Genomic DNA, 14,650 nt, shown 5'->3' with positions numbered 1-14,650 from the left:
TGTAATTGTTGTTATGTCGGTAACGATTGAGGCACATCATTATTACAATTATTTCTTTGTTTAACAATATGCACTGTTCGTGACATGTTCGAAGGATATTTCATAAAATCCTTCAACTATTTTGAACTATGAAACCAGGGGGGCTACTCTGAAACGCTGTTTACGTAGTTTCGGGTCTACTGTCACCGTCGCTTATGCTGGCATCTCTCTCGTGTGAGGGATGGCAACATTCGAAACTTGGGATGACGTTTTTCAAAGTAACCCCACAGAAACTATCCCTGGATTGCGACTTTTTGGTGTTTCAAAATGTCACGAACAATACACCGTAGTCGGACTGTTATAAAACTAATATTACACATTTATATTATAGAAGAGTCTTCAGTCCATTCTTAGGTACTTTTTAGTCAAATCTTTTTCTGGTTTAATATTTAAAGTATATTTTTACAGTATTTAACATAGTCGTATTCACATGAACCCTATTTGGTTTCAAAATATATCAATGGTTTCGTAATCACATTACTTTGATATTAAAAAATATATAATAGTTATGTATATGAAGATAATAGATGAGAACGAACTTTACGCACCAGAGTTTTCTTGTAAACTATGTTTTGTTTCAATCCCAATGGTTTGTATCGCTTACATTACACACACATTATTATTATTATTCGATATGTTTCGACGTAAGTTTATAACAAACAAAGCTCTTTCCATGCTCCTATAAATCTTATAAAATCTGAGACAACCTTCATCGTAACAATGTCGAACGCGTAAACTCAATAAAGCTATCCAAGGAAGTAAATAACTTCTTTTCCCAAAAGAATAACAACCGATCCCTAACAGTTAAATTTGTATAGAAAAAATACAATTCTAGCACTATTAAAACGGAAAATTTTGGTGTCTTTACAAAACGTTATCTGTACATCATATCATATAATAATATAATATTAAATATACATAATATTCAGCACTCTTAATTAATATTTTGAGAAAAGCACTCTCGGTAATATAGAATTCACGATTTCTCGCAATCGTTAACAATAAATTTTTCGTCGACAAGTCCGCGAGGCGCCTCCGACCGCCGGCCGAACGCATCGACGACCGCCGACGCGGCGGAATAAATATTATCTACAGGGCTTATCCGATCCGACTGGTCCACTCGTTAAACTTACGTAAATATTCAATATATTCTTTGTACTATCGTTCGGGGGACGAACGTAACGAATAACAACAACGGGCGGCCTCGGCGGCGCCGCGGCTACTTCGCCAGGCGCCGGCGCAGGCGGTTGCGCAGCGCCAGCGCCGGCGCCCACGGGCCCGACGCGCGCTTGCCCAGCGCCCGCGCACAGCGCTCCGCCGGCGCCGGGCCCGGCCGCGCGCGCTTGCCCGGCGGCGGCGACGCGGCCTCGTTACGCGAGCGCAGCGCCCGCGGGGTCGGGCAGCGCGGTGGCGGGCGGGCCGGGGTCGGGCGGGCGCACGATCTCGTCGTAGACGTGGCCGAGCGTGTTGACGACGCGGCTGCGGCCGAGCGCGCGCGCCACGAAGCGGGACTCGGCGGGGTCGCCGTAGGTGGCGGGCGCGTCGGCGGGCGCGGGCGGGCGGGCGGGCGGCGCGGGCGCGGGGTCTGGCGCGGGCCGCTCGGCGTCGGAGTAGCGCGTCATGATGGTGAGCCCGTTCTGCGGCACGGGCTTGTCGTCTGCGGGGCGGGCGACGGCGGGGGCGGGCGCGGGCGCGGGGAGGGCGGCGGGCTTCTGCGTGCGCGAGCGCAGCACGGTGGCGCGCGGCGGGCCGGGCGGGTCCAGCATTAATGTGACCACGGACGTGTTGTCGGCGCGCATTCTTGTGTTTGACCACCTGAAAGGTATTATGCTGTTTGATAAGCATGTAGTTAATTGATGATACGCTTTTTAAAGCTGATAACGTGTAGAAATTGACATTATTGTTATTTATGGGTGACTGTGATTGATTTAATGGTAAGATAAGTAGTGTGTTATTATTATTTTACCTTTGATATTGCAAAAGAAAAAACAGTTGAAATAAAACTTAAAACTATCTCACTCATAAAATGTATTCAATGATATAAATAATGTTTACCTCTCTAGAGCCTGCGGGGCGGGCGACGGCGGGGGCGCGCGGGCGCGGGGAGGGCGGCGGGCTTCTGCGTGCGCGAGCGCAGCACGGTGGCGCGCGGCGGGCCGGGCGGGTCCAGCATTAATGTGACCACGGACGTGTTGTCGGCGCGCATTCTTGTGTTTGACCACCTGAAAGGTATTATGCTGTTTGATAAGCATGTAGTTAATTGATGATACGCTTTTTAAAGCTGATAACGTGTAGAAATTGACATTATTGTTATTTATGGGTGACTGTGATTGATTTAATGGTAAGATAAGTAGTGTGTTATTATTATTTTACCTTTGATATTGCAAAAGAAAAAACAGTTGAAATAAAACTTAAAACTATCTCACTCATAAAATGTATTCAATGATATAAATAATGTTTACCTCTCTAGAGCATGGTCGACTAAACTTTTGGATGGATTGAGCCAGTCCCTCGGCTGGTTGGTGTTCCCTCCTACGAGGGCAGCTTCATTGTGCCGTTCCGTCGCTTGCACTAAGCTCACTGCTCCTTCGGGGGATATCATGTTCCATAAGCCGTCTGTCCCGAATATTAGACACCTGGAATTTCAACATTAAAGAATATTCTAAATCAGGGATCTCCAAACTTCGGCCCGCAATTGGCATCAATCCGGCCCGCGACAGCTTAAGACTAAGCCTATGTTTGCATAGGTGGGCAGAAAAATTAAAATTGTTATGAACCTTGCAACATACTGAAAAATTTATTATGGCCCCAAGACTTCAAAGTTTGGAAACCCCTGTTCTAAATTACTACATGAAATTTACAGAATAATATGTAACTGCTATTCACAGAAGATTAGAAGACTAATGCCCGTTTTCACCATCTATCCCTAATTTTTAAGTGACCCCTATGATAACAAATAACAGGAATTTTGTATACATAGGGGGTCACTTAAAAATTAGGGATTGATGGTGAAAACGGGCATAAGACTCATTACATGTTACAGTTTGTATGAAGTATAACACTTTGAACAGAGGAAAGTGTAGTGTGAATCCAGAAAGGCCCAGATTCACACTGCTACTGTTCTCATACATAAGAAATGTGACACATTATGGCATTTGCCTTATGTTCTTTCCAACTCCAAGTCATTCATAGTCATAATTTCTGGACTTAAATCATCAAATTGGATTTATTAACANTTTACTCGATACATACCGAAATTTGGACGGGTCAATTGTCAAAACACCCACATCAGGGTCCGGACTGACTATGAACTCATCATTTTGAGGATTATAGCTCCATAGGTCTCCTAACGACCTTGCTACTGCTAAAAATGGTATTTCATCCATAGGCGTGTTCTTTTTTATAGGGCCCTTGTGGCCTAACCGTGGTCTGTTCCATACTACTCGTGGTACTCCTGCCTTTGACACTACTTTCCCACCACATCTTTGGATGCGCTCGATTTCAGCTGTTGATTCTGGTTTATGGTCCGACGTTAAAGGTTTGGCAGCCCATTCTTCACAACCTAAAAATTTAATAAAACAAGTATGTATAGTACAGATTTGAATCTGGTAATATTATTACTAAAAGAAATGTGCAAGTTTGTGAGGAATTATGAATGTTTGACACTCCTTCACATGGAAATTAATATACAATTCTATGGCATATACATTGTAATATTATTGATTATAAACTAGTTCTAGTTTTTATCATAGTAAATGTGAACAAAAGCACTGTTTAGCTATAGAGTTGGCTCATATTCATCAACATCCCAGTGTATAGAAGGATAAATGAATGTTTACATAGTATACAATAATGACATTATTGTATATTGTAAGGTATCCTTTCCCCATTGGTTTTCCTTGTCAATACTAACCATCTTTTTGGTAACCAAGTACAATGGCAGAGTCTCCGACATGTCCAATGTATATTTTGCCTCTCCTTATGAACGCAATGCTTGCTGTAGTACCAGCCGTGCTGGGTAGACCCGTCACTGTTTTTGGCCATTTCTCTGCAAATAAATGGTATATTTAAATTAGTTACCAAATAAAGTTCCTATTACATTTCAAAAGTATTGAGAACTAGTCATCTGTTACTCAATAAACATGCATGATATAATTATTATGGCCTTCACAACACTTATATGGAGTTGTAATGATAATAATAGGTAACAAGAGGTAAACATATAAGAATATCAGGCTGACTTTTTTCCCTCCAAAAGTACATTTTGAATAAACAAGTTATAGAATTTCATTTTGATCGGGCTTTATCATAGGTTAGAAACATCTAAACAAGATGTTATGATAGTCCTTACTGGATGTTTTCAGTATTAAAGCATCAAATCACAGCCTCAAACATTGTCAGAAAAGAGAAAACTTGCGCCAATATAAAAACAAACCAGTAGAACAGCTTTCACTTCAGTGAGTGGGCTTCCCAAAAACTGTGTGGACATAATACTTGTTGCTGTTATCTAACCAGCGAAGAATAATGCAAGAAGCGTTTGAAACACTTTTGTTGACTCAATGTCAAACCACTCGAGAAAAAATAATGAGCTGAACAAGGTCGTACGAAACATGAACAATCACTTTGGGCTCTCCTTGGGAAAACACTAGCATTTTAGGATGGTAATAGTATACTGAAAACTATTCCGTAGAAGTCAAGTTTTAAGTGTTTACCTAATTCTTTCCACATGTTCAAATGGGTCAACATGTAACCATTTCGAATTGCTTTGAGAACGTCCTCATCATTGTCCGACCAGAACTGTCTTTGCTTCACTATTGAGTCCATCAAATGCTCTTTGGCGAAAGCAGCAGCTTCGCTCCCGCCGTGGCCATCGTAAATCCCGAAGAAAGCGTACTCCAAATCCCTCTCATCCTCCGTTTGTTGATAAGCAACGGAAAACAAGTCTTCCATGTACTTTCTCCCGCCTTGGCTACAGTGGCCAGTCACACGTAAATTAACACCAATTGATGCAGGCATTTTAAAACTATAACACTACAAATAAAACAACAAAATATTATGATTTCATTGTAACACAAACGTTTCCTTCTCAGACATTTTGCATTTTGCAATTACGCGAGTCGCGACTGACGACAGATCACGTGGACATATTGATCACTACGCGTGCCCAGTAGCTTACGGGTTTTGCCATAAGTCAGAAAGAGAGAACTATATTCTTCATGGACTGGCTTTTAAAAAAATGGACGCCATCATTGTTTCCGCCATTTTTAAAAGTGACTCATGCAAATTACTTTAGAATTATAAAATTATATTAAAAACGTTGCAAAACCAACTTTTTATCTAAAAACGTTACATTTATTTTTATGCTAATTTTAATAAACATTTTTTTCAGGGATCATGGAAATATACGAAAAATAAATAAAAAGGAGTGTATCCGGAAGTCCTTCAAACGGATACGTTCAGAAATGAATAACAAATGATACCACAGATATTTTATTGCTGAACTCTATCTTTGGAATAAATTTTATTCTGCCTACATCGAACTTTGCAGAAATAAAACCTGAGGACCTAGATTCTAGGAGAACTACGTCATAACATTTTATGTGCACCAAAAATCGTAATATCCGTCTTTCTTTATAACTTGGATTCCATACAAGTTTTGGAATAATGATACTGGTGCAGTGGTCGATCACTGCTTCAGTTTTTGACATTTTTTTCAAAATCTTTAAATCCTGAAGAATATTGCCACATCTGTATTTTATTACTAAACCTCTATTTTTGTATTATTTAAATTTCTGCAAGCAATGTAAGCTTCAAAATCATAATAGAAGATGCAAGGGCATAGTTTTGACCTATTCTTCTTCTTCATTCCTGCATGGAGCATTTTTTAATAGTTTTTTTTGTACATAAAAAACTTAAATAAAAAATATTACAGAGTATATGGGTATTATAATTTATTTCATTCTATTTTTAACAACTACTAAATTAAATTTAAATTACATTAACTTATTCTGTAACTTCCCAAGGCTTTTCTGGTCTAAATCGATCCCATGGGTGAGGTTTAGTGTACACTTCTGGTTCTTCTAATTTAATCCCTCCATTTACAACTTCATTGATAAACTTTTCTACTTTCCCACCTTTTGTAGGTTTGATATCGCAATACATTTCTGTTATCCCAGACTCAAGGCAACGTTGAGCGAACACTCTTCCGAGGTTAATATATGCGCTGGTATCATTTACACTGTATAATTGCTTGCGAAGAGACCATTCTGATGTCTTTGCTTCGATTACTGGTCCATTGAGAAAGTGTATCACTTGGGCAGTTACAATACGATTTGAAGGAGTGAGAATGAGCCTGTAATACAAGAAATTAGAGGTCAAAAATAACTCTTACTATCCAGTAAGTTAAGCAACTATTTATTTATAAGCATTTATTGAAACATACTTGTGCCAAAACTTTTTCCCAGGCTTATCTAAGTGGTAACCATCGGGTTTACGAGCTATGCGAATCCTCTCCAAGTTCCGAGGGTTTCTATTGACAAATTCAGTGGCTGTAGAATTAAATCTGCTTAATTGCACTAGCAAACCATTCTTTCTAAGGACATTCATTTTAGAAAAAATAATTAAATTAAATGAAAATGTTTTGTTTTGTCTAAAACATAACCTTAAAAATTTTCAGATGATGAGTGAATGAATGAATGATGAAGTGAATTGTCAAGTTTACTATTTGAACGATTGGACGGATATGGCGGAAGAGGAAAATATAATTCGAGAATACCAACCCGATGAATATTATACATCAATTGAATAGTTATAATAAAATAATTGAATGCTATAAAAAGGGGTGTACAACACTATAAAAAATGACGTATGTTGTTCTTTACTTGGCCACCCACACGTCGAATTTAGTTTTGATAAGAAATTATTTGTTTTACTAATTCCTAGCACGTTCTCCTACCATATTCAGTGTCTCTGGTTATGTGGCGGTCTTCGCAGTATGTGTGTAACCTACATTTCTTCGTGCCAGTTGTTTTGTGAAGTTGCATTGGACTGTTTTGTATCGTGGACGGGCGTGAACGCGCGGAACAGTTACATGTTTTGTAATTAATGCGTCCGCCCACCAGTCTCTGTGGTCGTGCTATCGGCGTTCGTGGGTGTGCGTGATGTTACAGGCCAGAAGGTAGTAGGTGATTCGGGTACTGTGATCGCAATGTCTTTGCAAAAGAGTGTGAAAAGTGTTGGAGGTGATCGGTCGGAGCAGGCTGACACTACGTCAATATGCTCCTCAGTGACTACACAGCCAGACAGGCATGGATTCTTCGGAGGTGCTCAATACAGTCCAGAACCGTAAGTCAATGTTTACATACCATTTTCAAGCTAAAAATTGCTGTAAACAAGAGTGTTCTTAACGGGCCTTGTTTGGAGTCTCAGTGGTTTTATTACACTGTGTTTGCTCATATGTTTTCCTAATTTATTAAATGCGAGTTTAGTTCCTACTTCTTGAGTAAGTTGTGTTTTCATGAATTAAGATAGTTTTTAATAACCTTGTGAAGCTAGAAAAGATGCTTCTTCTCATTGAACATTTAAATGGTCTCCAATGCAATAAATAATATAGCCAATCATGCTGCCACCATCCCACTGCCTATCAAATAAATTTCTTGATGCTTAAATAATTTGGCAAGATGAATGTTTTCACAACAAAATACAAGCAAAATAATCTGCTAATATTAGTAAAGTACCTAAATTATGATGAAAAGGAAACTGAAATCATTAATTGATTACTCAAAATATAACTGAAATGTCCGATCAATAACTTGGTGTTATTTTGTAAATAATAATTATAATCCATTGAACTGTGCTTAGATCATCTTTGGTTCCCGCAACCTAAAAACTTACCAACTTCCCTAGAAAAAGAAACTAAAATTATTATAGCTAATATTATACTATGATCTGCTGTTACCTGTTATAGAGAATTAAACAACTTGTTCAAATAATGTTAGTTTTTATGAATGTACAAAATGTAGCACCTTTGCAACAATGATTTCATCAGTCAGATATGTGCGTGAAATTACAGATAAGGTGCCGTTGCATGTCTTATTGTTTTCTACAAGCTATTAGCTTCTGGTAATGGCTCATAGTGAGTAGGAAACGTAAGCATGTTCCGAATAAAGTTATAGCATGTAATTAACCTTGAATTATAGTGGAAAACTCAATTAAACATTGCCAACTGTGAATGTCTAATGTGTACATTATCAATATCTTTGTAGTTTTAACTTAATGAAAGTATAGCTGATGTAGAATGTTTTTTTAGCCCATTGTAAACAACAGTGCTGTATCACACCATTATAAAAACTCACAACATAGGTATGTACCATTTATTAGGACATCAAAGTATGTTCATACAAACTTTTATCTACCTATTATAACCTTTTACAAATGTAAATACTTACTTTGATTCTAATTTAACTAATCTGTAATATTATTATGTGTATAATGTTATGTATCCTAGAGACATAACTATCAACAACGTAATGACAGCATACTTTGAAGACAATAAACTACTACACGCTGACGATGCTTACGAGTACTTATTACTTACATCATTCATTACCTTTCTAGAGTTAATACGTAACACAAAAATTGATTTTATACATTCAATTATCCTGTTTTTGATTATACAAACCATTTAAAATACAACAATTACATTAGTCTGGTTGATTGAGTCTTCACTGAGCATGTAACAGGTGATCGAACAGTTTCTAGTTTGTCTTCCACTGTTGAATGCAAAATAACCTGTGATAGAAAGACAGAAAGCAATGTGTAAGTAATGACCTGACTGTATACTAAACTGTGAATGTTTTATCAAAATAATTGAATGGTTTTCCTTCCCTTTATCCCTTAACAATCCTTCTGTATTTTTTGCGCGCGTGGTTATTTGAGTGCTCAAATCATACTTAGAAACCTATTGTATGGTTTTTCTTGCGGCTTATTTCCCTAATTTTTAATGCCGTCATTGCTTTCGAGTCTAAACTAAGCTGACCTCTCTCATACCATTTACCTACGCTCAGCCGCGACCTTGCACCTATAAATTAGTTAGCAATCGCGTAGAGGACCTCTCCTTTGACTTCTAAATGTAAGGAGTCGTATGAAATAGTACGCCCACGTAGTTTACAGGACTCTAATAAAGTATACCTACCTATATCATAAAATAACCATGCTCTTTGCCCATCCCATCAAAATCGGTCCAGGTCTTTCGCAGTAGGTACCTACAATACCTACGTTAGTTAAGGTGGATGAGTCATGGTCAGATTAGCAAAACAGTCGATTAACTTTGCAAGACGTGATTAGACGTGTCATGTTATGTGGGGCGAAGTCGGCCGATGTAACAAGTAACAACAATTTCAATAGACGACACGTGTTTTTTGTCATTTGTCCCCTTGTGAATCACTCCCCCTAGCTAGACAAACGTTCGTAACAGTTTAAACTTTTACGCCCGTATTCCCAAACGATGCTTGCTTAAGTGACGCAGCAAATCGAACGCACAGCGTTGAATAGAGCTCTGTGATAGGTTCGTGTGTCACCCTGGGCGTCCACGCGCACTGTGAGACCTCATAGTAATGTTTGTGAATACGGGCGATAATTCTGAATTCGCTACACTTTTTTCTCCTTTGATCCGTGAAGCGATTTAATCTGTCACTTTGTCTAGGGAAGTGTAAATCTAGAGATAACTCGTCTTAACCGTAAGGTAACAATTGGAAGAAGGGAAAACGGAACTTTGCGATTTCCTAACTTCCCAGGCGCATGTCGTAACAGCTCGTTATCATTCCTTCAATGTTTTTGCAGCACTTAAGAAAGGAAACGTCTAACAGCTAGTTGGAGTATGGAGGTCAATTTTGATTTTCAAATGTTACCACAAGATCTCATTTACTGAAGATACGATCGCCTCATTTGCGGATTTTAAATTGCCATTTCATTTAGGCTAATTTATTTACGACTAGCATTGGATTACGCGCGAATTTCGGTCTGTCATTATCGTGATCTCGATTAAAAAGCTTGTGTTAGCAAGAGCTCAAAGAGAAAGAATGTTCCCTTGTCTCATCATCATTAAGTTTCCACTGCAGGAGCGATAGTGCTCAGTGCGACAGTCTCTAATTTTCCAGTGGGTAATGGAGAGTTCGGTCTACACAGTCATCTCATTTTCTCGTGATATTTATTGGTTATCATTGAAATTAGTGTTTCCTTCCAGGCATCCAATATAGAGGATGTGGTCTACAAACTCCTCATCTCATTTTCTCATCATATTTGGACATCGTTGATTATTTAGACCACCTTTCCAGGCATTTTGTTGTCTTTACTTTATCACGATATAAAAACTGGAGCAAGATTAAAATATCAGACAAGACGAGATAACTAGACGTATTCGCTTATAAATATTCATTTTATACCGATATAAAAGTCCATTAAGAGAAACAACACAAGATTTACACTAAATAAATAAGAGAGCTGTTATTTTCCGCGTCAGTTGATAGAAAATTCTCGCTTGATTTTTCTATATGTTTGTTTTTGACTGTGAGTTCTACTTGGGCTCAGAGTTATCTTGGACTTGCCAAGCAATTCAATTAAAGCATAGGAAAGCATTTTTAAATAGAAATGACTAATAATCCCGTTAACCCCTCGTGGCAAGCTAAATATGCTTGTGTTACGCGTGGGTTCATCATAATCGAGCGGCTACGGGGATCGAACCCGCGTTCCTCGGATCGCGAGTCAGCCCGTCAGACACCTTTACCGTTCGGCTATCGTTGCTTCAGCTATAATATTAGAAGTTTCATTTCTTTCATTGTTCATAGCACAAATCATCGAAAGAATTACTCATTTCCTCAGTTTGCTCAGCTGCCACCGATACAAAGGTTCAAGTTTCGCGTTAATTTTTACAGACGCCATAGTCTGGATGTATGGCGTTGCAATACCTAACGTTAGTTATGATGATATGAGTCATGGGTGTCGAAATATTGTTATGTCCGCTTAGAGCGCTTGTAGACGTCCGTTTTTTTGACCGGACAACGGCCCGATTTTTTCACCGGATTAAGCGGTGGCGTATGGTTTATAATGAACGTGTGCACATGCATCGGACATAGGTCCGGCGAGAAAATTGACAGCAAACAAAGGATATCCGTTTTTTGACGGTCCGTCGTCCGGTGAAAAAACGGACGTCTACAAGCGCTCTCAGGGTTACCATTCGTACATGCTGTTGGATTCTGGCTGATTCTTCTGCCTTAAAGATCGTCTTTAAATTCTCATAATGGATCACATCATCACTAGAAGTGAGAATGAAGTAACTCGAACACTGTTGACTATTTTGATATGCTTATGACATAGTGGATTCTCCACAATATTCCAGCAGTCGAGGATCGATTTAGCGTTCTCTCCATTCGCCTATTCGATGGCTAAATCGTTGGCTAACTTCAAGAATTTTTGAATTTTAGAGAATATCCGGAATTTCATCAGGACTGCGCAAAATTTGGTCACCCCATGTCCGTTGCATACTGGCCAATTTATTGGTAGTTTCTGGCTGATTTATGTGCCAGCGATTGTTCTGGCAGATTTACGTGGTCATTGATTCGGTTCGGGCCTGTGTTATGAAAATAAGACGATTGACCCACTTCGTCCAGGTATTCCATATTACGCGTCGAGCTAGACTTTATTGTCAACTTAACAACAGAAAAAGAGTTAAGGGTCATTCTAAGTTAAGAGGTAATGTGTTGTATGGAGCGACGGCACGGCATTTTTTAAAATATTTTTACTTAAGTATACATGTGTTTTATGGAAACCTTTAAGTTGAAAATGTTTACAAAGTGGCCAGTCAATTTGTTGTTTTTTTCTCGTTTTATAAGCGACCAGGGTAAATACTCAGTCCAGGGTAGAGACAAGGTGCACACGGGAGGATACTTTATGGACAGGGAAGAGACATAGACATACTAAAAACAGTGTATTTTTAGGAATCAACTTTATTTATTTATTTTAATTTTAATTATGACTGACTTTTCATTTTTTAGCAAATTTTGTTAACAAAAATGTATTTTAAGCCTAGGTACAAAACATAAAAAGGTTCTTACTTTTACTTTCCATCAAAACAACTATCAATAGTCAATAACGAAATAAAAAGATACAAAAACTTCTCTGAAACAGTATTAAACTTTTCTTGTACTTAAACAACCATTTGAATTGAGAGGTAACTAAAAAAATCTTTATGTAAAACCTGCGTTCAATAGATTCATTAAAGCATAAAAAATACGCTGCCCTCTCATTTTTAAGTTAGGTTAGGGTAGTTTTTTTAAAACCTGATCCCAGGAGATTAAAGAAACATCATCATCAATTTATAATCGTCATTTTAGCCATAGGACGAACTGAAAATNCATTGGCCTACAAACTCCTCATATCATTTTCTCATCCTTTTGGACATCGTTAATTATTTAGACCACCTCCAGGCATTTTTACTTAAAATACATGCACATAGCAAGGCTTTCTTTACACTATCACGATATAAAAACTGGAGCAAGATTAAAATATCAGACAAGACGAGATAACTACACGTATTCGCTTATAAATATTCATTTTATACCGATATAAAAGCCCATTAAGAGAAACAACACAAGATTTACACTAAATAAATAAGAGAGCTGTTATTTTCCGCGTCAGTTGATAGAAAATTCTCGCTTGATTTTTCTATATGTTTGTTTTTGACTGTGAGTTCTACCTGGGGCTCAGAGTTATCTTGGACTTGCCAAGCAATTCAATTAAAGCATAAGAAAGCATTTTTTTTAAATTAAAATGTCTAATAATCCCGTTAACCCCTCGTGGTAAGCTAAATATGCTTGTGTTACGAGTGGGTTCATCATAATCAAGCAGCTACGGGGATCGGATCGGATCGCAAGTCAGCCTTCAGCTATAATATTAGAAGTTTCATTTCTTTCATTGTTCATAGCACAAATCATCGAAAGAATTACTCATTTCCAGTTTGATCAGCTGCCGCCGCGCCGATACAAAGGTTCGAGTTTCGCGTTAAATTTTTACAGACGCCATAGTCTGGATGTATGGCAATACCTAACGTTAGTTATGAGTCACGGGTGTCGAAATATTGTTATGTCCGTTTAGGGTTACCATCCGTACATACTGTTGGATTCTGGCTGATTCTTGTGCCCCTTAAAGTTCATCTTCAAATTCTCATCATCACTCTTGAAATGATCTCGAACACTGTTGACAATTATAATATCCTTATGACAGTAGTGGATTCTCCACAATATTCCAGCAGTCGAGGATCGATTTAGCGTTCTCTCCATTCGCCAATTTGATGGCTAAATCGTTGGCTAACTTCAAGAATTTTTGAATTTTAGAGAATATCCGGAATTTCATCAGGACTGCGCAAAATTTGGTCACCCCATGTCCGTTGCATACTGGCCAATTTATTGGTAGTTTCTGGCTGATTTATGTGCCAGCGATTGTTCTGGCAGATTTACGTGGTCATTGATTCGGCCCTGTGTTATGAAAATAAGACGATTGACCCACTTTGTCCAGGTATTCCATATTACGCGTCGAGCTAGACTTTATTGTCAACTTAACAACAGAAAAAGAGTTTAAATAAATTCTGTCACAGAAAATTATCGCGCTTTACGCAATCGTTATGCACAAAAAGCACATGAATTTTACAGAAAATTCTGAAATTTTTTCGGATCTTTACTTGGAAAACGGTTGGTTTTCCATACATTTTTAAATGTAAAGATTCACATTCGCCTCTATAATACCTAATAATATGGATAACATGCAACATTTAATTTATTTAGAACAATACAATAAGGAAATGTTGTCACACTGTTATATGTATTAATGTTTGTAATAATGACAAGATGGCAACACCACTCGCATTTGATGTTGCAAAATTCTTTTTTTTACGTTTGTAATAGCTAGAGCAGTGAACCACACGATTCGGCGATAGCATATCAGCAAGGTCGATTGGAGTGCGATTGACTGCATCGCTCTTATTTCGAGGGGCATAAGGGCGATTTGAAGGTCAGCATGTTACATTGATCTGCTGTTGTGTAGCTCTAGGAAATTCGGAACATGTTAAATATCCTACATTTTATTAACCTATGTTAATATTAAATTTACCAATACATATGCCATTGAGTGGTTCCCATAGAAAAAGCTTACTTAGTTTGACACACACAAATACAAGCTATTTGGGAAGTGCCTTGGAAAGGGAATAAATAAGTACAGAATTTGAATTTGACTTCGGGAACCTAAGGACTAGTGACAAAATGTACAAAATTATTAACGCCCGTACTCACAAACATTACTATGAGGTCTCACAGTGCACGTGAACGCACAGGGTGACATACGAACCAATCACACAGCTCTATTCAATGCTGTGCGATCGATTTTCTATTTCACTTAAGCAAGCATCGTTTGTGAATATGGGCTTGAATGCAGTAGCCTGAAAAAGGAGTAAATGTCAGTTTGTTGTTTACAAAAGTGATGCACATGTCTTTGGCAGACCATTCCATTGAAATTGCCAAGAGCCATTTTGTTGTTTATTACATCTAATGATCATAATTAATTA

General features: G+C 38.2%; 4 protein-coding genes across 5 annotated transcripts in view; 1 reads left to right on the top strand and 3 right to left on the bottom strand.

The window, feature by feature from the left end:
* Positions 1–1,409: 1,409 nt before the first annotated feature.
* LOC114362690 (cyclin-dependent kinase inhibitor 1C-like) lies at positions 1,410–2,099 on the bottom strand. Its single transcript, XM_028318156.1, has 2 exons — positions 2,095–2,099; positions 1,410–1,854 (listed from the first exon to the last, which is right to left on the bottom strand). Exon 2 carries the CDS (start codon positions 1,836–1,838, stop codon positions 1,410–1,412), a length of 429 nt encoding a protein of 142 aa, XP_028173957.1. The 5' UTR covers positions 1,839–1,854; positions 2,095–2,099.
* LOC114362689 (protein phosphatase 2C) lies at positions 2,099–5,196 on the bottom strand. The gene is made up of 5 exons (XM_028318155.1): positions 4,752–5,196; positions 3,953–4,087; positions 3,292–3,601; positions 2,502–2,675; positions 2,099–2,261 (listed from the first exon to the last, which is right to left on the bottom strand). Exons 1-5 carry the CDS (start codon positions 5,053–5,055, stop codon positions 2,099–2,101), a joined length of 1,086 nt encoding a protein of 361 aa, XP_028173956.1. The 5' UTR covers positions 5,056–5,196.
* Positions 5,197–5,971: 775 nt separating this feature from the next.
* mRpL18 (mitochondrial ribosomal protein L18) lies at positions 5,972–6,732 on the bottom strand. The gene is made up of 2 exons (XM_028318174.1): positions 6,482–6,732; positions 5,972–6,391 (listed from the first exon to the last, which is right to left on the bottom strand). The coding sequence occupies exons 1-2, from the start codon at positions 6,643–6,645 to the stop codon at positions 6,043–6,045; spliced, it is 513 nt and encodes a 170-aa protein (XP_028173975.1). The 5' UTR covers positions 6,646–6,732; the 3' UTR covers positions 5,972–6,042.
* Positions 6,733–6,900: 168 nt separating this feature from the next.
* Positions 6,901–14,650, top strand: part of wkd (TBC1 domain family member whacked) — a 31,365-nt gene continuing 23,615 nt past the window's right edge. For both annotated transcript variants that reach the window (XM_028318223.1, XM_028318224.1), the window contains exon 1: positions 6,901–7,383. In XM_028318223.1, coding sequence (XP_028174024.1) covers positions 7,247–7,383 — 137 coding nt within the window. In that variant the 5' untranslated portion in view covers positions 6,901–7,246. The remainder of the gene's footprint in view (positions 7,384–14,650) is intronic.

The sequence above is a fragment of the Ostrinia furnacalis genome, unplaced genomic scaffold, assembly GCF_004193835.3.
Source record: "Ostrinia furnacalis isolate ACB-3 unplaced genomic scaffold, ASM419383v2 OfSCF6691, whole genome shotgun sequence".
In the NCBI taxonomy this organism is placed as follows: domain Eukaryota; kingdom Metazoa; phylum Arthropoda; class Insecta; order Lepidoptera; family Crambidae; genus Ostrinia; species Ostrinia furnacalis.
This window is presented reverse-complemented; position numbering and strand designations above follow the sequence as displayed.

Bases quoted from the DNA above. Each gene is read 5' to 3' on its own strand.
- LOC114362689 (XM_028318155.1), bottom strand. From the start codon at position 5,055: ATGCCTGCATCAATTGGTGTTAATTTACGTGTGACTGGCCACTGTAGC. The intron at 4,088-4,751 runs GTAAACACTTAA...ATTTATTTGCAG, and splicing joins GAACATGTGGAAAGAATTAG to AGAAATGGCCAAAAACAGTG. The intron at 3,602-3,952 runs GTTAGTATTGAC...TTAAATTTTTAG, and splicing joins ACTTGGTTACCAAAAAGATG to GTTGTGAAGAATGGGCTGCC.
- LOC114362690 (XM_028318156.1), bottom strand. From the start codon at position 1,838: ATGCGCGCCGACAACACGTCCGTGGTCACATTAATGCTGGACCCGCCC.
- mRpL18 (XM_028318174.1), bottom strand. From the start codon at position 6,645: ATGAATGTCCTTAGAAAGAATGGTTTGCTAGTGCAATTAAGCAGATTT. The intron at 6,392-6,481 runs GTATGTTTCAAT...CTTGTATTACAG, and splicing joins GGGAAAAAGTTTTGGCACAA to GCTCATTCTCACTCCTTCAA.